Raw genomic sequence first — 26295 nt, forward strand, 5'->3', positions numbered from 1 at the left:
TCCAGCCTTCAGATTTGGTCTTTAAGTAAAGGTGAAACTTTCTGAAAAGTCTGAGTGCAAAATCTCTTCATCCAGACAAACAAGGTTTCTTTCTTTCAAAGGTGAAAACACAGTTCTCTCTTCCCATGCAGCACAGAAGAAGATGAACTTCACAACTTGTTTTTTAGCTGGTGTAGATCAGCATAGCTCTTCTGACAGTGGTGCTGATATGTCAGCTTACAGCAATTGAGAACCTGGCCCTTGACCTCTAAATTGTCCACACAAAGGAGATCAATTGTGAAAGCAGATCAATTGCATACCAGCAAGGTTACAAATTGGTGAAAATCAGCTCTTGTTCTTGTACAGGAGGGAGCTCTGTTACAGCTCAGTGACCATGCTTAGAGAGAGGTGTTGTGCATGCATGTTATCAACAGCAGTTATGGCCTAGCTGAGTGCTCCCAGTGCAGTAAATTCTTCTATCTAATGAGGTCCTTACTTCAGAGGAAGCTTGGTCTTGTTGCATTACATGTCTGGGTGTTAGCCTTGGCTCTAAACTGGCTCTTTTTTTCAGCATCAAAAGCCAGTTTAATATTTAGACTTGTGAAGTATTCATAGAAGCCATATATATGTATTTTTCTCAAACTGCAGAATTTTTCCCTATAATAAGTACTTGGTAAGTTTGATTTCCCATCTCTCTTCTAGCCCTGCTTTTCCTCTTTTTCTTCTACTCCTATGGCTCCCTGCATCAGAGGGACCAAAGGATAATGGAAATTAGCTGCTTAATTGCAGTGGGATGCTGTCCTTGCACATCAGAGCAGAAATGTGTGCATGTAGGAGCTGCAGATACGGGAATGAAGGGAGGACAGAGAGATCATGGCTGTCCTTCCACGGTCCCTTAATCCTCCTCACCATGTTGTGAAACCCCTTTGGCTCTTCCTCGTTCCTCTCCATAACTCCTCTGCCAATGAGACAAAATTGCATTTTCTCTTCATGGCTGAGAAGCTTTGAGCAGGCTCTGCTGCATTGTGCAGCAGTGTATCTTGACTAAATGCGTTATAGCTCACAAAACATCATACGTTTTCGCTCACTGTTGCAGATATCCCAAATAAAATCCCTGTGTGTCTGGACTCTGCTGTCAGAGCCATTGCAGAGTCCCCTTGAAACTCTTGTGTCAGTCACTATATAGTCTGGAGACTTGTGTGAGCAGTTTTCTTTTTCGTTATTTTTCAGAAATGCCTTTTCCTGATTTCAGCAATATCTGGGATCAAGTCACCAGTTTTTGGTGTGGCTGGTAGTGAAGGAAAGTCAGTTCCACTATGTGGCTGTTTGTGGTGTGAGCTGGCAAGCCTCACTTCAGTCCTAGAGGGCAGCCATCCACAGCATACAGGTGGTTGTTGCAGTTGGCATTGAGTAGAGTGCATGGATTGCTCTTTGCATTTAGCCACCTCAAATGCAAAAAAAGCCCCACTCCTATTTGTGGACAGAGTCCATGCTTTCAGTCTCTTGGTTCTCCATGAAAAGCAGATGGCACTTCAGGCTTTCACAATGTCAGTCCCTGAGTATCTGAAAAACTGAGCTGCCCCACAGGTAGGCAGAGGGGACCTGAGTACCTGTCCTAGGGCAGCTCAGCATGGCCTATCTCAACATATCTCCTGCCCATCCAGGACCAGTGTGGAGGCTCTCTCCTTTAGCTGGCCTAGGTGTCCACACTGTGATGTCTTCAGCCCATTTCCCTCAAAGATGGGAAGTAGGGATAGCCAGGCTGCCTCAACTCATGCTGCTGTTTTCCTTCCAGCTTGGTACACAAACAAATCCCACATTCATAGTGTGGAAAAACAGATACGTTCCTGAACCTGCCATCCAAACATTTCTATTATGTCTCTGGCTGTGCTTTACTGTCTGTGCTCATTAAAGTGTGTTGCTCTGGGCCCTGTTCCCTTTAAACAGAGTTTAAGTGTTTTGCATTGGAGAGGAGTGATGTGTAGGGCTGGGCTCATGCTGCTCTGTCCATTCCTGAACTGCATAGTGACAAAATCTGGGAAGTCAGGCTTGTTCTGCCAGTCCTGCACCTACCAGGAGTACTGATAAATGGCATTAAAAGGCCCTGGTATGGATTTTCGGTGTCCATGCTCTGACTGTTTGCCTGAATTTTTCCTCAAGTTTTCAGAAGGTAGGAAAGTTAGGAGCCAGACTTGTTGTTTTGTTATCTGCTTCCAGCAGGGGGAGATTGGTCCAGAGAGTTATTTCTTGTGGGAACACATACAAAAATAACATTATTTACTTTACTCATGAGGCGCTCTCCTAGGATTTGTGTGATTCCTGCTTGTTTGGCCTCTTACACCTATGCAACCCCTCCCTTTTGCTTCTGTACACTTCTAAAAGCAAATAAGACCTGTCAGCTTTAGCTTTTGGTTTTTGTTTTATTTTTCACAAGATTCACAAGACCCTCAAGGGAATTTCTTCCTCATCTCTCCGTCTATTACTATTATTACTATTATTATCATCATTATTAAATAGTTATGCTACAGTAGTTCTAATGAGGATTGTATAAATGCGTAAGATTAAATCATCCCCTATACTGCTACATCAGCAGAGAGGGGCCTCTGAGTCTTCTGTGGTGCACCTCTCTTAGTAGGGAGGCATGGCCACATGCAGATCCCCTTGAATCAGGATTTTACTGGAGCCTGAAGACAAGATTCCTTTCTTTCTTCTCCCTCCCTGAAACCCCCTCTGTCGTTCTCTGTATAAAACATATTGGTGCCACTTTCTATGAACTATATTTAACTAAGCATTAAATTTAGATTTAACTGGATAGTTATTGCCTCCTAAGTAAATACTCTGAGATAAGGAAATATTTAGTGAGCTCTAGCAGTTGGGTGGCAGATGCTTCTTGCATTGCATAATAGTTAATCTTCGACAAATATGTTTTCCTTACTCCACGGGCATTTAATTAACATACAATAGCTCTTATTAAATGTAGATGAAACATATTTGGGAGACTTTTGTAAAAAGGATCCATGCATCACTGGCTTGCCAGAGGGGTGCATTTCTTTCATTGGTCACTTCATATGGGACCAGGTGTTTTAGCTGTACTCAGAGTCTGTCACAGGGAGTGCAGAGGTTTCCCCTTGGTGATGCCCCTGTTCTGGCATGCCAGCAGCCTGATGCAACTCTGGGCTGTGCACTCTCCATCCTGGAGTGGTGGTTACTAGTCAGCAATCAGGTGTCAGCAGCGTGGTCTTCTCCAGAGCAACATCTTTGTGGAGTGGCATCTCTCTCTGCAGTAGCTTGGGTACATCTACTGTGTGGATTAACCCCTTTAGCTCCTCATTCCTCTCCCCCTCTGGTGCTATCCATGCCAAGTCTACTGCAGAGGAAACGTCTGACTCGCCTCACTCCTTGGCTTGAATACAAAGCAGTCATCTCTTCTTGCTGCTGCATGCCTGGCACCCGAGCAGCAGTGTCATGACCTTAGTCCCTAATTTGTGGGCCTTTAACACTTGCAGGGATTGTTTAAGTACTCAGACAGTGCGGCCTTTCCATACCAAGGCAGCAGGGGCCAGTTTCTAGGAGTTCAGAAAGCAAGTGGATGCATTCCTGGAAGAAGAAAATCATTCAAGTACCACTAACTACAAAGGCAGTGCCACTGGCTGGGGACATGCCTTAGCCATAAATCACTAGAAATAGATAAGTGCCCTGGGGCAGTACCACTGCATGCTTGCCTTGTGCTTGAGAGCTTCACCAGGCATTTGATTTAGGCTGCTTGGAGACAGAAGGAAGGGGTAGAAGGTCCTTTGATCTGGTCCCACATGGCCATTTCTATGACAGGGACATTCCTTATGTCTCTTCAGTTTGAGCCCAGTGTATCCCACGAGGCTGCAGGAGCAGAGGTGAGGCAGGCTATGTACAAGACCTGTTTATTCCCTTCCTGCACATACATGGACCAGTGCTGCGACTGCCCAGGACATTCACAGTAACCCCATGGCTTTTCTTGCACCTGAATCTCTGGACCCCTCATAAACCTCCCCTTCCCTCTTTGCTTCCCCTTGCCAGCCCGGCCGTGCTTTGGTGGCAGAAGGGTTACATTAGCGAAGCATCCCTAGGAGCAGCTCTGATCCCTCCCGCAGGCAGAGATGGGGCTGGTGGAATGGCAGGCAGGCATCAGCAATAAAACACACGGCTTATTCCTCCCCGTTAATTTAATCTCCCTTCCCTTTGCGGTGGGCTGCGGGCTGCGGGGCTCAGCTGCGGGCTCCGGCAGCACAGGCCGGGCATTCACACCGCGGGCAGCTCAATGCCGGCATTGTCTGCGCTCCGCCGCTCCCAGGCTGGGAAAGGAGGTGGGGGGCGGGAAGGGCTGAGCGGAGAGAGGTGGGAGGGAGGGAGGGATGTACGACTGGTTATCTGGCGAGAGGAAAGTCTGAGAGGGGAAGGAGCGAGGTTTGAGGCTGCGGAGGCAGTTGCCAAGGATGCTGCTCTGTAAATCAGCCAGCGTGTGGCTTCAGGCCGCCAAGCCAAGTTGTTTGCACTTTTGGCCACAGACCCTCTTTCCTCACTATTTCATCTTGAGAATATTGGCCGTACCTTCCTCTGTCCTCTGTGCCCTACTCCGTGTGCCTCCCTCCCGCTGAGCAGCTCCCGGCTGCTCCTGCCTTCTTCCCTCTGCTTCCCGCTCTAGTTCCCCGCTTTCCTTCTCCTCCTTTCCCCAGCCCCCGCTTCCTTTCCCATTTCCTTCCCTCTCTTCCTCTCCTCCCTCCCCACTCCTTTGGGGCTCCCCCCCTCTGCCTTGCAGCCCTCATGCCTTTCCAAGCCCCCTCTCCCTGCTGCAGTGCCCCCCTCCCCTCCCCAGCCCGGCCGCGTCCCCCCGGGCAGTCCCGGTTCCCGGCCCGGGAGCTGCGCCCCCGGGAGAGGGATGAGGGATGAGGAATGAGGGATGAGGGATGAGGGATGAGGGATGGGGAGCGCGGCCCGCGGTCCCTCCGCGCCCGCCGCCGCTGTGGTGCCGAGCTGCCGTCTCACGAGTAAGGCTCCCTCCTCCCTCTCTCCCTCTCTCCTCCTCCTCCTCCTCCTCCCTCCCTCGCTCCGCCTGGGAAAGTGGGTTAGGAGGGAGCGCGGGGCTGGAGGCTGCACAGCCACAGGACTATCCCCTCGCGCATCCCGGCGGCACAGGATTCCTCTTGTTCATTTTCCTTTTTTTTTTTTTTTTTTTTTCTTTTTTTTTTTTTTTCTCCCCACCTCTCTTCATCACTCTAAAAGGGTCGATTTAATTGTTATTATTTCGTAGTTATTTTGCTACCTGACTTTTTCGTCTTGCTTCTTTTTTTCCCCCTTTTTTTTTATTTGAAGGTTCTGCTAAGACTTTTTTTTTGGAAAGCCTTTAAAAAAAAAAAAAAAAGAGGCAAGGAAGGGAAAGAAGCCAACAAGAGACTGAAAAGAGCAAGAAAAAGTGGCAGCTGAGAAGGACTGTGAAATCACCTCCCCTTTCTTGGGCTGTCGATCAGAGCGAGAGTTATACATTATTATTATTGTTTTTCTTTCTACGTCTGTCTGTCCACATACACAGGCAGAGAAAGAGACAAGTACTGACAGTGAAACTCGACGAGACCAGCCATGGTAGCGAGGGCTCAGCCTGATCGGAAACAATTACCGCTGGTCCTACTGAGATTGCTTTGCCTTCTCCCTACAGGGCTGCCAGTCCGCAGCGTGGATTTTACCCGAGGCACCGATAACATCACCGTGAGGCAAGGGGACACAGCCATCCTCAGGTAGGGCATTTTGCCAACTTTTCCTCTTCTCTGTGTGTGCATCTATATTGCCATGTATGCGACGTGTGCGTGTGACGTGACACACAGATTTGTGTGTATATGTCTCTGTGAGAGTGTGTGCTGTTTTACCTCTCAAACTGCAGCAGCAGCAGCAGCAGCTGCTACAAACAGGCTCTGCGTGTGTGTTTGTGCTTCAATGTGAAAAAAATTGCGAAGGTTTTGGGCACTTCTTGCCACACTGTCCTCTGTGTAGTGCTCTGGATCGAAAGAATTTCAGTGGGGAAAGATCTGCTTGTGTTAGCCAGCTCTTGTGAACGTACACTTTCCACCAGCCCTGTTGTATCAATAGAGGAATGGAAAAGGGATCCAGCTGTGCTTGCCAGATGTTCCATTGATCTTCCCATGCTTCTTTTTGTACATATGCAAAAACTTTATCCCTGGTGCTGCCAGAACTCTCAGGCAAGTTCTTTTGGGAAGCTCATGTCTTTTAATTTTATTTATTTATTTTTCTGGCCTGTCGGGAGGGAAGATGGAAGCAATAGTTGAAAAGGCTGGTGAAAAAATGGTGTAGCAGCTCTGACATTTACAAAGATTGTATCTTAGTGTGTTAGGTTTTTTGCAGGGCTAAATAAATGGGTGTATGCTGTACCTGTGTGTCTGGCTGTGATGAGGATATCCTTGCATATGAAACCATGCTTACTGGCAATATTAGGTGTTATATTTCTGGTTTCATTGTGCAGGTTTTCCAAAGGTACTTCTGACACTACTTGGGCTTTCAGTTAGGAGCGTCCCAATAGCTGAACTGCAGTTGTCTTTTTCCTGTAGGTTTCTTTTTTCAAATTCTGCCTTGCTCAACTTACCTGCAGTAACTCCCCTACTGAAGAAAAATTCTGCATGTGTGAGTGTGCACACTGTGTGTTATGCCTGTAAAACTACTGGGTGTAATTTAAAATAAGTGTGTGATCTGTGTGAGGAGCTGATAGTGCACAAACCCTGAAGCATCAAGGGAGCAATCCCCTAGTAAAGCTAACAGCAGCAGCAAAGTTTTCTTTCTCTTTCTGTGAAATAAATCCTGCTGGTTGTCACCAAACGTTCTGCTACATGATCCCCTGTGTCCTGCATCCTTCCCATTTAATGATAGAGGGAAGAAGGATGCTGGAAGAGGGAAATGTGTGTGTGTGTGTGTGTGCGTACACATATCGCTTCGGTCGCCTCCCATGTCCTCGGTTGTTTTGATCCTGGAATATCCATTCAGCAGCTTCCATTCCCCAGCTCTCCAGACTTGTTAACTTGAATGTAAGATTTATCCACACAGAGTAATAGGATTTACAGAGTAATTCATCTGCCTTGCATATGCAGTGGAAGCGGTTTAGATTCGACATGGTAAACACCTAACAAGGGGTGTTGCCTCTGACTCCAGCTTCTCTACTCTCTCTTCCACTCACTACCAATTCATATATCCCATTAACCCTTTTCTGGCAGGACTCCTAGCTGATACATCCCGTTTTTAAAGGCAAATCGCTTCCATCAATCATTTATTTTGGAGGGGCTGCTCAGACAGATGTTTGCCAGCGTATGTTTGGTACATGCAGCAGCACAAAGTCATTAAGCTCACTTGCCCAGACAGGGGTCACTAGATTTCTATTTCCCACTTAACCTTGGAGCTTTTCAGTTTATCTAGATGCTGTGTGCTAAAGCTGCATTTGCAGCCGAGAGGGCTAAGCGGATGGTGGAGATGGTGCCTGCAAGTGCGTGTAAAGCATTCCTTCATCAGCAAGCTCCACGGGGCTGCATGGGAGAGTGGTTTCAGTGATTGCATGTGGCTTGCCAGTGTTATGTCAGGCACTAAAATAAAACACCTGAGTGAAGTGATCCAGCTGTGTCAGCCAGATGTGTGCCAAGTGACACAGTCTGCAGGAGCAGCACACCACCCGGCCATGTAAATGCTTGCCCCGGGCAATTCTGTGTTCCTGGCAGGCTGCATTTCTGTCAGGAGTGACTGTGGCCAGTGCACAGGCTGTACCTTTTCCCTTCAGCTGCCTTCCTAAGCTCTTTAAGCAGATCTAGCCAGCTACATGGTTTTCACGTTTCCTAGGAAGGGCAGCTGTCTCCTCTCCCTTTCTCTGGGACCAGACCCAGCTTTCTGGGATATTTAGGTTCCTCCTTCAGACAAGAAGTAGAAACCAGGCTGTACTGGGAGACAGACCTCCACATGAAGCTGGAAGGTGTGAGATTTCCGTATGTCCCATGGACTTTAGGACCTGTAGGATAACATTTCATGTCCTCAGTTTTAAAGCAAAGGTTTGTTTGCTAACTTCCCCCTTGCTGTTTTGTCGACCCTCCAAAACATAATTCACTTTAAGACAGCCTCGTTTTGAAAAACTCCCAGTGCTTCACTCTCCCTGTATATAGATCTGCTAGGACAACAGAGGGAAGAGAGCTAGAAGAACAAAAAACAAAAAACAAAACAAAACAAAACAAAACCAAAACAAAACAAAACAAAACAAAACAAAAAAAAAAAAAAAAAAAAAAAAAAAAAAAAAACCTCCATTAGATCATCTATACTAACCATGTTCAAAGTAGAACTTTATATCCACAGAGAGATAGGTAAGAGTTTTCTATACATGGATCATATCACCTATCTTTGCTAAACATCTGCTTCAGAGGGATTGTGCAGCATCAGTTTACCAGTGCCCAGTAGCTCTTGTAGCTTGAAGGGAAATGAAAGTGTAGGAGGGAGAAAAAATGATACGCAGTTAGAGAGAAATAAAGGCAGTATACATAGTGATAACTAAAAACATTTTGTTCCTGTAAATTGTGATGCAAATCATTCAGCAAATCACCAAGGACAGGATATTCTAAATGAGTCTTCCTCTTTGGGGGCTTTTATATTTGTACATAGGGTTACTCTTGTAGGTGGAAGAATGGGTGGGTGGACTGATCTATGAAGTGGAGAAAAATAGTTTATTATAAGCCCTAATGTTCCTTAAGGAAGCCAGTCCTCTGAAGCTTCATCTGCAGCTTGTTGCTCAGAATAGAATTATTCTGAAAAGTTTGGAGATGACTTTTTAAAGCTATAGCATTTAAAATATTCCCTCAGCATGGGACTATTAAAATATGTCCCTAACTCTAAACTGGCTCATCTCCTAAATGACCTGGCAGCAGATTTGATTCATTTGTCAGCCTTGCTGAAGGTTGATGACTCTTAGCAAGTATTTGGCATGGGGTAGTTAGGGAATTGCAGAGAGAATAAAAATAGCTCATGATAGACTGTCCACAGGGAAAAGGGTAATGGTCTGCTCCTTAGAGCAAGGCAGAAAAGAGAGTAGAAGTCTGAGAGCTGCAACAGGTGAGAAGGGCTGAGCAGAGTGGCTGGTGTTTGTCCAGCTGCAATCAAGAAAAGAGGGTAGGGCGTTTCAAAGATGACACTGTATATTGGTGAGCTTGTCAGACTTACTAAGCTTTCATTTCTTTAATTCCGTCCTCAGCAAGTTAAGAAGGACACTGAACCTTACTTTGAGTATTGAGAGGGAACTTTTGGTTCTTGCCGACGTCTTGCTTTCAAGATTACAATCATGAGGTTGTCAGGTTTTGTGCGCAACTTCCCTGCTTGGTGTTAGGAAAGGAAGAAAAGAATATCCAAACAAGAAATGCAACACATCCCCCAAACTAATTCAAATAGGAAAACTGTCCCCAACCCCAAATCTTCTTGCTGTTTACCTGCCTTCATCATCCTTTCCCACCTCATTTGCTCTGCACATGTTCAGTGAGCAAAGGCAGGTACACCCTGTGCTCTGTTACACACATTCAGCCTAGGGAGGGGATGAGGACTACGAGGATGTTGGCTAAGCTGGGACATGTGCAGTAATGAAGGGCATCTGCTTCAAACTGGGAAGGAAAGGAATTGTGTTTTCTGTGTTGTGTTTGGCCCTCTGGATGGTTTAAAAGCAAAATGGCAGTGGGAAGCCCATGGTATGGGATCAGGTACCTGTACAACATATTTAGGAAAGATCGACTGCCTCAGGAATCACCACAGCAACTCACTTCAAAGTGCCTGCAAACAGCTCATCTGAGGGTGTCAGCAGGACTTGCAGGTTGCTCAGGGATTTTAGAAGTCCTGGCACAAGTGCAGATTTAGCCTTTAAAAACTCCTAGAATGGAGCTCATCACCAGCTGGAACCAAAATGGGTCATATCTCCATTCCAATGTGTTCTGTTATACCAGTACAAATCCACTAAAGCCCAAGGGCAGAGCCAGAAATATTCCATTTGTCTTTGGGGCAGATTCCCAGGGACTGCTAATAAAGAGGTACAAGTGACTCATACAGGGCATAAGCTTCTGAGCACTGCTCAGATGATGTTCAGCCTTTGGAGAACTGGGATCTCGCCAAGGCCAGAATTTGGCTTATTGCTCCTGGGTTTTTCCAAGCATCAACTTTACATCAAGAATTAAAACAATCTGATGCTGATGTACAGATGAAAACCAACATTTGACTGAGTGTGCATTTTTCATTTTTACCAGGTATTTTAAAATAATGTAAAGTTTCAGGCTGATAGCACATTTAGGAACATCCATCCTAATGGGTACTTAGTTTCTTCAAGTTGCATGTGTCAAAGGATGGGCTAGAATCAAATTACCAGCAGTAATGACAGTGCCGTTGGCATAATCCTGCAGTATAAGCAATTTATGCAAACTCTGTTCTTGGCCTCCCAGTATTTTGCTGGTATGTTACACGTGGAGCTGTGCTAGAGGACAAAGGCACCTCAGGCAAAATAGCAACACAACATCACAACAAAGTTTATGCCCTATACCGTCATTTTAAAAGAAAAGTAAAAGCTGTTCAGATTACACTTATAATTAGCATATGATTTATAACAGGGAGCACTGAGCCGAGCCCTTTGCTAGAAATGAGAATAGGCATGTTCAAATGTATAATGCCACATAATAATACAGTCTTGGCAGTAAAATGGTAACCTTGATTATTAGTGGTATTGTTGTGGCACTTAGAGGCCACCACTAGGTTGAGGCATCCTTTGTATTAAGTGCCACGTGAGCAGAGAGTGAGAGATCCCCTCCTCTGCAGGGCAGGCAGGCTATTAGCTGGGATGGACCCAGACTGGGGGTGGGCAGGAGGTGAGGGGACTCGCCCAGGGTTTCTGGCAGGACTCAGGCACACCCAGCCTAGTGACCTATCCATTAGCCTGGGTTGCCTTTTGGCTCAGCCACAAAACAAAACAGCAAATGTGACAAATGAGGATTCCCTGGTATATCTTCATCTACACTGGTGTTGACTGAAAGTCCCAAGTCTGTACAAACACCTTCCAGTCTGTACAAAGCCTTCACTATCAATTCCAGTGTCCATGTGTCGAGACAGGGTAAGTCGGGATCCGTGCAAACTCTGCTGATTCTTTCCTTCAAATGAAAAATAAAGATGTATAAATGTAGTAACAGATGATGTTGCAAAACTTCCAACTCTGGCAGCAGATGGTGCCATTATATGAAGGCACACATGCATCCATAGATATGTGGGCGTGTGTGCATACATATGATAAAGGAAGTTGTAATATGTGTATGGTCAAAGGCTGGCAATCATCATCTCTCCTTATACACCCACATTATTTTTATATGGTGTTCCCAGAGGAAAGGGAGCCCTTTGTGAGAATGTGCTTTCTGCAAGGTGGAACTAACCCATCACAAGGAAAAGTGGAATTGAAATTAGAAAAGGAAAAGCTTTCTTTGGTGAAATGATGCATGTTTAATAGCACTGCACGTGTATTTTGCATTCAGAAAGATGGAGAGACAGTATTGAACTGTATGGCTTTAACCTCCTCCCTGAGTTTGCACACACACTTCAGTTTGCAACTGAGTACCATATGTTTTCCTACTTAGTTGGCATTGTAATTTATATAGTACTACGTGTTACCTGAAGTGGCTCAGAGTCGGTATGTCTTCCACTCCCCTCCCCAGCAGGTCATGAGGAAAGACCTATTCTTAAAATAGCTCATAGTTACTGGAATTTGCCATCTCATAACTATAAGTTTTCAAAATATATGTTACACATACCTGCCCTTTATATCCAGACCCACGGGCATCTGATTCTGACAGATCTGCGGGGCCACAGCTTGCTGCTGATGCAGCGGCCGGGCTTCAACAGGCTCACTGTGAGGCTGAATATAGCCATTTTCATTGAAGTTACCTAGTTTTGTTGTCCATCAAAATTCACTCTGGTTTGTGTGAACTCGTGCTCTGCTGGAGTAAGCGCAATGGAGGGCACAGAGGTGAAGTCAGGAATTTACTGAGTTTTCTTTTACTGTTCTCTTGCTGAAGAAAAAACGAATGTGATTTTCAGCTGAATCTGACACCAAAGCATTTGCTTCAGGCTTCGAGCACATCTAACGTGCCTGGTTTTATGGTAAGTAATGGGAACTAATAATGATGAGTTTCACCTCTGCCTAGAAAACAGCTATTTCAAAATAATCTGAATCGCCAGTCTCCTCTGTGCTCATATATTTCTGCAGATTTTTATTAGAAGCAACTTGGTTGTGTGGGAGAGGCCAGCTGTGATCCCAGAGTTCTCCCACTGTGCTCAGCCCTTTGCAAAGAGAGGAGAAATAGCACTGCTGCAGCTCTATTGATTTCGCTGGAGTTGGGCTTCCTCGGTCCCAGGCAGCTTGATGGAAATGAGCCCATTCACGCTGGGCTGGCATTCAGAAGATACTTTGCAGTAACACATCTGTATGAAATTTGGGAGGTGTGTGCTTGTGTACAAGGGTATGTTTCCCTCTTTGCTCCCATTTAAAAGTGGAAAGTGTTTTCTTGTGTGTAGTTGGACAAATGTTCTTATACTTTGTAAAGTTGCCACACTTGCAACTGAGAGGCAGCACCGCCAAATAGACAGGATAAGGGTCTCCTTACTTGGAGGTCTCTGTAGCTGTTTCCAGCTCTTGGACCTCAGTAATCCTCACTAAGGCTGGAAGTGTCCTTTCATTTCAGTGTGTTTCAGTTGCTATGGTTGTTAAGGGAAAAAAGCAGCAAGTGTATCTCAACAGAATATAGCATCTGCCTCTTCTGAGGCTCAGCGATTAACACCACTGTAGATCTGGCCAATACTGTTCCTTTCCAGTAGTAACCTGAACCACTCTCACTAATTTGCATTTCCCTGGCAGAGGGAAGGAGTGAAAACTTTGACAAAGCAGGGAGGCTTCTCTCCTGCATACACTCTCCTGCTCTCCTGTAACAACCCAGACATGTCTGAATGGTTTCCCATCACAGGTGCTCTCCTTAGATGGTTTCCTAGATTTGCACCAGATCTATGAAGGAAAGGGGAAGGCCAAGAGGGCTCCAGCTCCCCCTGTGCCAACCTCTGTGCTGTGCACTTGCAAAACAAGAGGCAAATGGTCACACCACTGTGAAGCTGCCACTAGTGGTGCCACTGCATCCTCTCCTCTCAGGGTCAGCAGGATGACCATGGAGATGCTTGGAGATGCACAGTTGGAGATGCACCACTGTCAGTGTCCCTGACATGGTACGACTTAGTGTATGAGTGAAAATAGTGCCCTACCAGAGGTGGCAGTGGTGATGCTTTTACAGTGTAGGAAACCACGGATACTTTAACCAGGAACACAATAGTGCCTGTATGGCAGCTACCTCAGTGCTCTGCTTCCTCCCTTCATCCCAAGCTGGTTGTCCACCCCTCACACCATGAGACCATGATTTGGAGCTGCACATCCAGTCACCTTTCATGCCCTCCTCTGCAAACAAAACCCGTGTTGAAATCCACTGGCAGGCAGCATCCATGACTTTGAATAGTAAATACAAATCTCGCCTTTTGCCTCTCTGTCTCTCTCTCTCTCTCTGTTATTAAGCTGACAGGCACTTAGCCAATTATCCAGTCGTCGTCTCAGCTGTATTTATGAAGGAGGAAGAGACAATTCGCACAGCTCTTGTCTTCAGGGCTTCAGCTGAGTCTCCCCTGTGTACTGTAGCATTTCCCCTTGTCTGAGCTGCTTAGAATACACAGGAAAAGAAACCAGTGAAGGGGTTTAGTTGAGGAGAAGAATGGGAGAGTAGAGGTGGGGAAAGAGGTCTGCTCCCCCAGACCAGGGGCATGCCGGAGCTGTCATCGTTTGGCACTGCTTTTGTGTTTGAATTTGGCAGAGCTCACACGCCTTTGTTGCTTAAGGTTGCGATGGATGGGGAATGCGGTGGCTGTGGGCACTTGCAAAGTCCTTTTGGAAGGATCAAAAGTCAGAACTCTGTGGTGGCAGATTGTGAGTCTGTGCCTTAAAGTGAGGGGGTCACATGTATTTGGGGACGTGGTGTGAATCTGTGACTTGGATCCAGGAGCCACCTCTAATCCCCGATGCGGTACTGCGCCTAGAACGTACAGCCTGCGCTGGCTCAAGTGTTTACTCCAAACAGAAAAATTTAGGCAAATAGCACTGAAGTGTTCTGTGAATACTTTCATGAATGTTAAAAATGAATTCACTTTGGCTGCAGCTGTGCTTCCTTTGTGTGTGTGCATGTGCATCTTCTTTTCTCTCCCCCTTGTGAATAATCTGAGTGGATGAGTTTTCCTTGCCCTGGCGTTCATGGACAGAACATTTTTAAAAGGTCCATAGATGAGCAAAACAAGGCTCTAGCAGCAACTTCTGCAGCTGGAAACCCTGTCTATACAGATTTGCAGGCATGTGCCCCTGCCTCACCTTAAACCAAGACACTAATTTTGTGAGTATACCTGTGGTGCTTTTGATATATATTTATGTTGGATGATGCTTAGGGAGCACTGGACATGGTTCTCGCAACCCCTCATAGGAGCCCAGGCATAAAAGCAGTCAAACAAGTGAGATGTAGAGCTGATCACAGCTTGAGCCACAATAATTTATGTGCATGTGACAAGAGAAAATTACCTTTAAACTCTGCACCCAACCAATCCATCTTGCAGAAGCCTGTTTTTGCTTGAAAAGGTGCCTCAGGCCAAGCCTATCAAGCTCAGAAAAAGAAAGGTTAAAATGTTCCAACATCATTATCTCTTCTTTTTCCTTTGGAGGAGAGGAACCACAGTGACAAAGCCTAGCTGACTCTTTCACACCAACTCCTTTGTAGTGAGTTTCATTCCCACCCCCAGCCCAGATTCCCAAGTGAAGTCAGCAGGAATTTGTCCATGGTCAGGCCCAATGCTCATCTGGTCAGAGAATAGAAAGGAAAGCATATGACACAGAGGGCCAGGCACAAATAAACATGTTGGAATTGGAAAACGCTTGAGAGGGGAGGAAAACGTTACCACTGCAATTATTGAGTGCTGCAGGTAGCACAGGTATGCTAGGAAACCCCCATCTGTTCCAGGGTGTCCTCTGAGCTTGGAGAAAAGTGAGATTCCAGGAGTGATTACTCCCTGAAAAATTATTGTCCCCTCTCTGCCAAATATGATGTAACATGATCCATAGCCTCCATCCCTCAGCAATAGAGCAGGGAGCCTGCACCAGCTGAGGCAGTTGTTTATTGGGGATTCACAGGGGAAGGGGCGTTTGACCCTCCCTTCTCCTATAAGCAGAGCCATGTGTGGGCTGTGATTTAGTGGGCCATGTTTGTCCCTTTGGTGCAGGCATGTTTATTAGCAGTTCTCTCGAGTCAAAGGACAAGGGGAGGTTTTAAGCTGGTGGAGGAGGATGGAGAGGATCTGCTGCAGCCTGCCCCCCCCCCCCCCCCTCCTTTTCACATCTGCTGTCCCCTTAGCATTTTCATGCTGGTTAAATAGGGGTGGTCCTTCCACAACCCCCTGACATTTCTCAGGCAGGTTCTGTCCCCTGTCTCCAGCTCTTCAGATTGGCCCCACAGTGTATTTATTTTCTCTTCCTACACAGAATTCCTGGTGCATATACGTTCTGTGAGCACCCAGAAGGGGTGTGTGTAGGAGGGCTAGTAAGAAGTTGGGCTTTGTCACCAGTAAAACTCTTTCTCTTCCTAGCAGAAATATAGCTGGATGCCTTTTTGCATCCCAGTGATGTGCTTCTCCCTCTTTCAATTGTGATCCAAGTTGGAAATGGAGTAGTAGGAGATCCTGTTCATTTATGAGGTGATTGACAGGCAAGAGCTTAGGCTGCAGGCTGGTGTGAAAGCCACCTTGCTGCTGTCAGCAGAGGCACACACTGCAGTGCGTTCGTGGTGTGCTGTGATTCTACTCCTGGAACTTGGAAGGAGGCAACTGGGGGCTTTTTCTCCCCCTGTTGTAGCCCTTTCTGGGGTGGGAAGCTTGACACTTGTGTGATGCTCACACGGGGTGACGCATCAGCGCTGGGACACAGATCTGAGATTTTCTTGTGCAAGTGGCAAAGAAGACAGATGCATTTAAGAGACAATGCTGGTGCAATGTTGGGGAAAATTCTCAGTGTTCAAATTGCCAAACCTCTCTAACCTTGAAGCATCAGGACTGTAGCTGGTGAGTTATGATCATTTCAGCCAGATTTGTCCATTCCAGGAGCTGTAGAAACTTTGGAGACAGCCCTTGTTTGCCTCCTTGTTTGGCATGAAACCATAAGATGCTACAGAAAACTAAAGCAAGCTGCTGGTGCTGTAACAGGGATGTTCCTTGGTGCTGGTCACTCTTTATTAACCTCCTGTTGCACTGCTTTTTGTAGGACTGTGTCTCTGAAGCTTTGGTGAAAACCCACACATCTTGGCTGCTTTTACACTTAAGGGAAACCTGAGATTGGCATCCATAATCAGGAGCAGAAGGTGCTGCAGGCAATCTGTCTTCCTTGCACTGCATTAAACCCATTTTTGTTTTTTCAGTTAAATATCAAATTATCTGTCCACCCACACATCCTCCCCACTGCATCAAGTGTGGTTAGGGATGGGCCATCTGTAGGACTTTTACCTGGGTAAGGGGGTCCACGGGGGTTCTTGCGTAACACGCTTCATGCGTATTCATTGGCCTTTAGAGTGGCATTTCTTTCCTTCCTATTCTCCTGGCTGGTCTCCAGTACTGGCAATGAGTCAGAGGCATGCAGGTCTATCAATTTGAAAAGTGTGTCCCAAGGTGGAGGAACACGTGCAGCTTTGTTCTTCCCTGACTTGGGAAGTCAGTGCTGAAATGCAGGCCAGGTGGGTCAAGGACTTTGGACATGGTCAGTTAGACTTTTAAATGCCCTTTTTTTTTTTTTTGCCCTCACAGGAAGCTCAAAGTGGAAGCAGCATCCAGCTCCCAGAGCAGAGAGAAGGAAGGGCATGTGTTAGATTTTACAGCATCGTTGTGTTGTGCTGTAGCTGTGTCCCTGCTTCAGTGGCAGTGCTGCTTGCTGATCAATGCAGTAGGGTCCTGTGTCTCTTTGGAGTGCTCTGTGTTTCTAAGGAGATGTGGCCCAGTTGGATGGACTCTAGAAGAGGGAAGTGGGAATGATCATAAGGTCTAGACAGCATACTCATGAGGAGAGATGGATGGAAATGGGGCTGTTAGGACTAAAGAAGAGAGGTTTACACATGAGATATGCATAACAGCGCGCAGGTACATAGGATACAAAAGAAAGAAATTATGTCTTCTGCAGAAGAAGATGAGGAGGAGTTTCAGATTATAGCAAGAGAGACAGGTTTAATGTTAGTAAGCTCTGCAACAGTAAAGATAGCAAAACATTGAATCAAGTTTCCTTGGGAGGCTGTGTAACTCTATCACTGGAGGGGTTTAAGAACAGACTAGACATGTACGAGGAGTGACAGATGCCACAAATGACAAAGTAGAACTGATCCGTCTTTCACAGAGTAGAATAGACTTTGGGTCTCTTCTACCTCTGCTGCTTGATTCTGTGCTGCCTTCAGGCTCAGAGAACAGCAGGAGCATAGGCAGAAACACAGCTGAAAGGTTCAGGGAAGTGCCTCAGTGAGGTGCTGAGTGAGCCTGGCTGGGAGGTCCTTACCCATTTCTTTAGCTGTGGCTGACCTTCTTCCTTTCCATCTCAGGAGCATGATGTGCTCCAATGAGACTGCCATCAGTGCCACTCCAGTCAAGCATGTGATACTTGAACTATCTGGCAAACAGAAGTAAGAATCAGTGTCAATACTATCCCTAAAACTGATTTTCTTCTGCAGGGACTCAGATCTTTTTTTTCCACATCTACTGCCCTTGGAGGGCCACAGGACCTACAGGATGTTTTACTGTAAGCATGGTAGGGAAAAACAAGTCGAAGGCTCAGTGTTTTATCCTGGGAAAGTTTGATGATGTTGCTGAATGCTCTAGGAGGCTTTGTCAGCATGTTCTGTTAATGAAATGTCACCTTTTATCGGTATGAAATCACTTTGTGCATTGGTATATGAGCCCATGAGGATTTGAGTCTACCTGAGGGGTGGATGTGGTGCAATTTATGAGTACTCGTGGGGCTTTTCACCACTAGGGAGGTGGTATGTGACATAAGGCCCAAAGTGGAGCAGGTGGCAAGCCTTGAAACTCCTGAGCCTCATGCCTTTAGCAGTGACCTGGGTGCACATGAAGCAATGAGAAAACTTCACTGCAATGAGGATGTAGGGGTGAGTAGAGAAAGGATGTTTTAAGAGGTTGAGGAGCAATTTAAGAGAGGAAAAGCTATTCAGGGAAGGAGGGGAAGAGCATAAAGGGGCCTGCTGTAAAGTTTGGAGTAATGTGCTTGGTGTTAATCTTTCTCTGGCTGTAGTGACCCAGGCTGTTGCTAACCTGGCCAGGCAAGCTGCCAGAGGCTGTCTCCACTGCTCACCCATCGTCCACTCTCATCCTGTCTCTGACTTGTGTTTTCTTGTCAGCATTTCTCTCCCACAGATCGATTCCTCCTTGGCTCATCCCAGTGATTTTAAGCATAGAGAGAAACTTCCTCTGGGCGGTGAGAGATAATCAAGCTGAATATTACCCATCTCTGAAGTGCAGGCAGTCCGTGAGCAGAGCCAAAGTCAATATCTTGGCAGATGTTGCCTTGCATTGATTTATCTTCTCCTGGAGCAGGGTGGATGGCCTCAAAGAGGGCAGTATGGTCACCTGGCCAACCCCCAAAACATTTGCAGGCTACATTAGCTTGCTTGATTTGGTCTCCAGAAGCTGCTCTCCTCAGTGTCAGGGGGTAGAACAGTGTGGTGCCAAACTCACAAATCCCTCCTTTGCGCTCATCAGTGTTATTTCTTGTGCTGAGACACATCCTGGGCTCAGAGCACCAGCTCACGGTGCTGAGCTAAGCCAGCCTCATTTACTGGCTTAATGGAGCAAGGAAACAAATGTGTGTGCTGCTGCTGGCGTAGGGGAGAGGAACAGGAGACCCATGCCCCAGAAAGGCCTTGCAACATGGGGGTTTTTCCTTGCAGGGAATCTGCATGTGTCAGAGAGGAAAGTAAGGGAGAGGATGCTTCCATCTGAGCAGCAGGAATGGGGGGAAACAGGCAGGGCCCCTCTTCAAGCCAGAGGAATTACAGCCAGCAGATTGCTGTGCAGGACAGGGTGGGAGGAACGGAGGCTGCTGGCAGATAGGGAGGGGTGGTGGAGGCAGGCTGTGGGGAAACCAGCTGCCAGGCAGGAGGACCAGGTCAGAGTGCTGCTCCTGGGCTTTACCCTGTCAGAATAAGCAGACAAAGCATGCAAGACTACCTGTATAGAGTTCCAGTTCCCAGCTCCCCAGCATAATGCACTCTCTGTTTTCAGAGGCCTTTGAACTTTCCTCCTATGTCTGGGAGCTCCAGGTTTGGCTTCGGCAGGAAAGGGCCTCCAGCAGAGTAGGCAGGGGGTTTTTCAAAACCACAGCTAAAGAGAAACCATCTGTATAATCTCAAATAACAGACACTTGCATGCAAAACCCATCCCCCTTGATACCACCCCCTCCCCCAGCCCCTTCCCCCAGCCCCTCATCTCCCCAGCCCTGGCTGAGCCCTTCCCAGCTCCTCTTTGCCCACTCTGCCGTTTTCATGCTGGAGCAGCAGGCACTGCACAGATATATAAACCACATCTCTGGTTCTGCAGTTTCCCCCAGGGTGTGGACAGATGCTGATTGTCTTCATGCCCAGTTGGGGACAGCAGGAACTGTTATAAATAGCATCAGTTCCTTGCATGGCAAAGACAGAACTTTCCCCTCGAAGTCCATCGCTCTGCTCCCAGGACTCCCTGGGAGGTCTCTTAAATGTCACAGAACGTTTGCAGCAGAGAGTACCTCTGGAGGCTTCCTGTGGGTTCAGGGCTTGATCCAGGCAGAAAATGGAACAAGTTTGCTGAATCTTTCCTCACAATCTAATTCTTTCTGCCTGTCCTCGTCATTTTAATGTGAACAGCAGTTTCTGTTCAGAGGAGACTTGTGACTGAAATAGAAGTGAGCACTTAAGATGCATAAGCCTGATGTTGTGAGGAAAGAAATAGGTCTGGAGCAGCACAAGGGTGATAGGGATGCCAGGACAGAGCTGCTGTGGGGAGCTCCAGTTCAGGAGAACTTTGTTAGGGGTACTGTCAGTACCAGAACACCAAAAAGCAGTGCTAAGAGCAAGAAAACTTTCCTGCAAGAAAGTAATATGCTTTTCCAGCACTAAACATTCCCTCTGCTCCCCTCGGGGGTTGATTTGCTTCAAATAGTAGGAGTGCAGATTGCATAAGGAGCCAAAAGTAACCTGTTTAGAAGCAGTGTTTGTTCATCCTCCCTCTCCTCTGCTCCCTGCCCTCAGGCAGAGGGTGTTGTTTAACACCTCTGGGCGGCTGCAGCCCTTCCCACCTCCGCGGCTGACACCAGGCTCTGTGCTCCTGACAGCAGCCGGGCATCCCCTGCTGCAGCACCATCTCAGCCTTGGGCACTGCTCGCTGCTGCTGCTGAGGCTCGTGTTTGCATCAGCACAAGTTCCTTGGCCGGGGGGGTTGTGGCTGCAGGGGCTGTGCTTGCCAGCTGGAGATCTCCCTGCGGGCAGTGTGGGGAGAGGCCCTGGGCTGATATTTAAATTAAAGTTGCTCGGTCCAGATTCAGGGAGTAATAAGGAACAGTACCAAGACTTGGATAGCCTCCACCTCACATGTGCCTCCCAGAGGCTCCCCAGTGCCTCATGGAGGCCCAGCCTGGACTGCTCTTGTACCATATATTATGCTGTCGGTCTCTGTTTGTGATTTCTGCCCTGTCCTTGCTTGTTCTCTGGTTTCCTTTGTGTTTATTATTCTAATTTATTGAGTTACCTGGAGTGTTTTCACAGACACCAAGGCTGCTTTGCAGGAATTAATGATTGTGCATTCTGCTTGTTGGGGCCTTACACAGACCTTGCTTTTATGTGAGAGACTAAAATATGCTCAGAGAAAATGAAAATGTTAACCTCTATTAAAAACATGCATAGAAAAGTTATTGTCAGATCTATGCCAGGGCATTTGAGTGCTTTGAGATTATTTAGCTCAGTAGCCCCTGCCATTTCTGAATCTCAAAGTATTTTAATTGATTTTCACTTTGAGACAAGCCACTATTTGTCCCTATTTTATACTGTGGGAAACTGAGGCTTGAAAAGGAAATTTGTCTCAGAAAATTAGTGGCCAGACATAGGTGACCAAAATCTTTGCTGGCTGGAACCCTAGTTTTCAGGTCCTGTTCAGAGCTGTGCTACCTAACTGGCTGCTGGACTAGAATATCACATTAATGTCTCCTAATGTAATGGAAAAGCAGAAGATCATCTTTCCTCAATTGTGGTCAGAAAAGCCAGATCCTGGCAGTTCCAATTTAGTGGAAATGAAGCTGTGGGAGGGAACACTCTACTTCTGTTGTGTTCCCAAGGAAATATATGACTGGTGTTTGCCATCTGAGTGTTCTCCTCAGTGATATGGAGATTCTGGTCCAGAGAATGAGCATCTTTGTAAAGGAGGAAGCTACTTTCATGCATTTCTGTAAAGGAAAGGAAGAAATTGAGAGGAGACACCTACACATAGCAGTGCAAAGTGTTTTCTTGGGTTTTGATGTGCTTACTCACTTTTTTTGGAAAGGAGTAAAGCAGGATATCTAGGAAGGTGGTTACAAAGTGTGTAACAGCTCACACAGCTCTGCTGGGAAGATCTTGATGGGGTCATAGCAAATGACAGGACTGTAAATCTTGGAACTACGTAGGTGGCAGGTCCTTTCAGGGGTTGATACTATAAATCTATTGAAACAAGCTGTCTGTTCCCTAGAAGTTTACTGAGAAAGTGCACTCCTTGATTGGTCAGGGAATGCCAGATGCAGCATTTTGCGGAGATCACAGAGTCACTATGGGTGACATGATACACGGGGGAATTTTCAGCTGCTAGGACACAAACAAGGGAAGTTTCTTTTCAAGTCTTCCATGAACTCATTAAAACATAGGATGATCATTTTCCTCTCTTGCTTGAACACTTAAAAGTCCTTAAGAGAGAGTGCCTTTCAAACAGACACTTGTTTAGTATGTATGAATTTCCTCCCAAACAGAAGAATTTAAGAAACAGCAGATGATAGCAGAGCACTTTTACATCAGTATCTTGCATTTTTAAATTTGCATTATATAAGAAAATACAAAAACCTTCTAAGTGGGCAAATATGCAGAATCATAGAAATAACTTGCTGATAGGAGAAATTTCTGTCTTGGACAGACTGTTTCCTGCTTGTAGTCTGAAGCAAGAGGTTTGATATCATTGGTGTTGGGGGGAAGGGATCATGAAGAGGGATTTGCCCACCATGTATAAAGTGACCATTCGTATCCTGTAATGTACTGCTTTTTGGGATAGCATTAGGCCTGAGTGTTGCCTTGTGGCAACGAATTACACACATTATTACACACAGAATTCCTACTGCACTTAGTAGGAAAGCAGCAAATTCTATCCAGCTTTACATTGGTAGTGCTTGTTGTATGGGATGCTCCCTACTTTTATCACCGTGTTTGCCTTTGCTGTATTCTTTGTCAGTTTATACATCCTTCACTATCCAGCCTGCCTTGTTTTCTCTTTGAACCAAAAAAGTCCCAGTGTTTTCAATCTCTCCTCTTACAGATATTTTGTGAGGTCTCTAACTCATTGCTGTCATCTGTCCCTGAACCCGTTTTATTTCTATTGCATCTTTTGCAGGTAAGATGGCTTGATATGGGACATTGTATTGCAGTAGAGTACTGCACTTAGCCTCTTTTTTTCTCTTTGTCTCAGTGCATCCTATCATTATGTTTGGGTTCATGTCTATTCTGAACAGAGGATTTGTATGAGTTTGCCATGCATAGTTCTTAATTTCTGAATGACTGTAGTTAATCTAGAAGCCAACAAGGTAACTCAGGTAATTCCTTCCAGAATGTGCATCACCTTGTGTGCTTAGTCAGTGCTTCTGCTTAAGGCAGGGTATAGCCCAGCAGAGAATGCCTTTTTCTCACTTGTAAACTGAGTCCATGCACTGCTCATTGGAGCTCTTTTTTCATGGAGCACTCCTATTTTTTTTTTTTTTTTTTTTTTTTTTTTTTTTTTTTTTACCTCCCTTAAACTTAACTGTTTCTTTGAGCAGCCTTATTGCCTTCCCTGGAATCTTTGAGGTGAGGTATCACCTCTGGTAATGGTGTAAGAATGCTCCTGTGGAGAGGTTGCTGTGCTCTGCTCATCAGTCAAGCACAGTCACTTCTGAGGTGGAACCCTGTAAGTATTAAACAATTAAACAACAAAAGACAGCGGGTTCCAGACAAGAAAAGAAGAAGAAAGCACACAGTTTGAATTGCAGGGACTGTTTTGGAAGGCAGATTGTAATTAAACTAATTGGACAGACATTTAGACAGTTGTTGCACTCAGTGCCTGTGAAAAGCGTCAAGCTTTGATTATAACTCATCTTCTTGTTTATAATCTTAACATACAAAAGATTTTGCCCAAGGAATCTACTGTCTCCAATACTGTCTCCCATGAAGATAGAAGATACTATGTTCTGTCTTTGAATAGAGCCAACCCAAAGCCATCTGGCAAAAAACATTGTGAAACCAATCCTCCTGCTGCACCAAAGCACAAAACATCCCCATAACTCTGCCACTCTGCACACCATTGGAGTAAAACTCTCTTCAGCATCTTTGAAAGGTCATTAGATTATTTTTTACAGGAGAGGAAGTAGGGGGAAATGTATTTAAGTGGGAAGAAGTGGGCATGAATGCTGGTGAATGAAGATAAGACTTTAAAAATCAGAGCTAGAAAAGGAGGGATGTTTAATACATGCTTCCTTAGAGCAAACTCTTTTGGACCTGTTTGTTACTTGACTACATACTAGACCACTATGATTATTTCAGTTTTATTTTATTTTAGCTATGTTATTTCCTATGAAACAAAACATCCTTCTGCTTTGTAACAAACTTCTTAAACCATGTGACTGACCTCAGTTCCCAGGAGAGCCCGCTGGAGAGTACAAATGCGCGAGTGAAAAGCATTTGCACAAAATACACTGCTTGGTGTGGTTTTGACCTGAAATTCACTCTAATAAGTTGCTGGTAGCAGAGACTGAGTTCACATGGTACTCCACAGAAATCCAGCAGTGAATAGCTTACTTTCTATTATTTTTCCTCTATTTAAATTAAGAGGCAGGTGGAGGAAGTTGATATTCTAAGTGTGTGTTTCTGAAGAACAGTAAATCCAGACCTGTCTCTTTAGTGAAAACCCCTTGAGTTTTTGATCTCCTAAAAGTAATACCAACCTAGTGTGGTAGTACAGCCTATTGGTATGTACTTCTTGAAATCTTTGGGGTGGATGGGGGTATGCCTGCACTTAGGTTGTGAAATACATTAACTGCTAGATTGATAGTAGCGACAAAGATTATGGTCTGTTTGAGACCTTCTAGGGAAAAAAATCAACCTTGTGCACATCCAGTACTCTACATGCTTCCCCTCTTCTGGGAGCATGCACCTGTGAAGCCTGGCAGAGCTGGAAGTCCCTTCAGATAACCAAGACTTTGGTACATTGCAAACTAAAACAGTCTTTCATATCATCTCCTTCCCACATCTCCTTTCCTCCCAGAGAGCACTTTACCTCCCACTCCATCTCTGTAAGTTCTCTCTCTCTGTTCAATCCTCTAAAGCATTTTACAACTCTAATTAGACACGTATCTCCAATTTACTACTATTTAAAAGGGTAAGCAGTTAATGTCGTAAGACTGAGAATGCCTGGTAATTAATTATTAACTCCAAGGACCTGGCTATCTCTCTAACCAGCCTTGTCTCAAATAGCATCTCTCTCTGTTAAAACCTCTGTTCACAGTAATTAAACAGTAGGGAGGAGAAGCACCTTGGAGCCTGCCCAGCCAAGTCTGTCTGACACAAAGTGTGGCTCTGTGAGGCAGTCCTTTTTTATCTGACTATCTGGCATGGACATAATGGGCCAACAAATTCTGATGACTCCCAAGTACACTCCAGCTTTGTCCAAAAGAGATTTCAGTAGCAGGATCCCCTCTGTGTCACTGCCATTGAAACACAAAACCAGTTAGGATCCTCCTAATCTCTGGTAAACAATGCATCCCTAGAAGGATAACAGGTGCTCCTAGAAGTGCTCCTACCCTCTTCCCAGAAAGCAAAATGTTATAAGCTGAAGAAGTTGGTTTGTGCTGCTACCTCTGAACACCACAGCAGTTTTGTTGGAGCATCCTGCAGAGCAAAGCTGAGAGATGCTTGAGTCAGGCTCTGCTTCTTGCAATAGTCTTCAGCCAAGATGTTTTCAGGTGGAAGTGCTGGTGTGGTGGTCACAGATGTTTGTTAAGCATATTTTCTGCCTTGTGACACAGAGGAAAGTGATCATTGCTGGGGAAATCTGGTTTGCAGTGAGAACATAGTGAAAGCTTGGTCTGTGGACTTGTAGCCTGGAGTGGTTATTGACTAGCTGGATGCATAGTCTCACCTCATCAGTAAAGAGTTTTGAATGCAGATGTGTCCAGATGCAGTGAGCACAGAGATAATATGGGAGGTAGCATACCAGATAGGATAACAAGCCTGGAAAAACCAGGATTTGTTCTATACTCTGCTTCTTACTGTGTGTGGACTTCAGCATAGCCTTTCCCCTTCCTTGTATTCCCTTTCCTTATCTACTTATTATATGATAGGGATAAAAATACCTAACACCTCCGAAAAGTGCTTTGACCTCTGTTAATGAGAGATGTTAAGTAATGCTTGGTAAAAGTAGGGTCGCTTTATTGTCTTCTGGCCAAATTTCACTTTAGGTTAGCTGCTTAATTGCCTCTGTACTTTGAACTGCAAGAGGTATACCTGTTTCCTCAAATTGTCTTGCTGTGCATCTGTGCACTGCTAACAAGCTCTGCTTTTCATGTCTAAAGGGAGATGCCCTTCTGTGATGACTGAAGTGATCGTTCATTGTTCCTTCTCCATCTCCCAAAGGTGCTGCCAGGCTTTAATGAACTATTCATCAAGTGCTTTGGGATCTTTTGATGGAAGCAGTTCCGGCAAGTGCATGGTTCTCACTGCATAGAGGGTGACATGCACCTGTTTACTCATCAGCTTGGTCTGCCATGAATAAATAACCCCTTTCTTTGGACAGAGGAGTCCAGCAGCAATAACACTGTTGTGAACTTTACATGTGAAGAAAGAAAAAGTTATATCAAATTCCTCTTTCTATTTTTTTGAGTTGGCTAGA

General features: G+C 45.6%; 1 protein-coding gene across 2 annotated transcripts in view; it reads left to right on the forward strand.

Moving 5' to 3' along the window:
* LSAMP (limbic system associated membrane protein) overlaps nt 1-26295 on the forward strand; it is a 983246-nt gene that overhangs the window by 678573 nt on the left and 278378 nt on the right. Inside the window, exon 2 of one of the 2 annotated variants that reach the window (XM_083855065.1) lies at nt 5666-5744. In XM_083855065.1, the coding sequence (XP_083711191.1) occupies nt 5666-5744 (79 nt within the window). Of the gene's footprint in view, nt 1-4798; nt 5745-26295 lie in introns of those variants that run through there. The other variant, XM_083855064.1, reaches the window with a different exon arrangement.

The sequence above is a fragment of the Zosterops lateralis genome, assembly GCF_965231275.1.
Source record: "Zosterops lateralis genome assembly, chromosome: 2".
Classification (NCBI taxonomy): Eukaryota; Metazoa; Chordata; class Aves; order Passeriformes; family Zosteropidae; genus Zosterops; species Zosterops lateralis.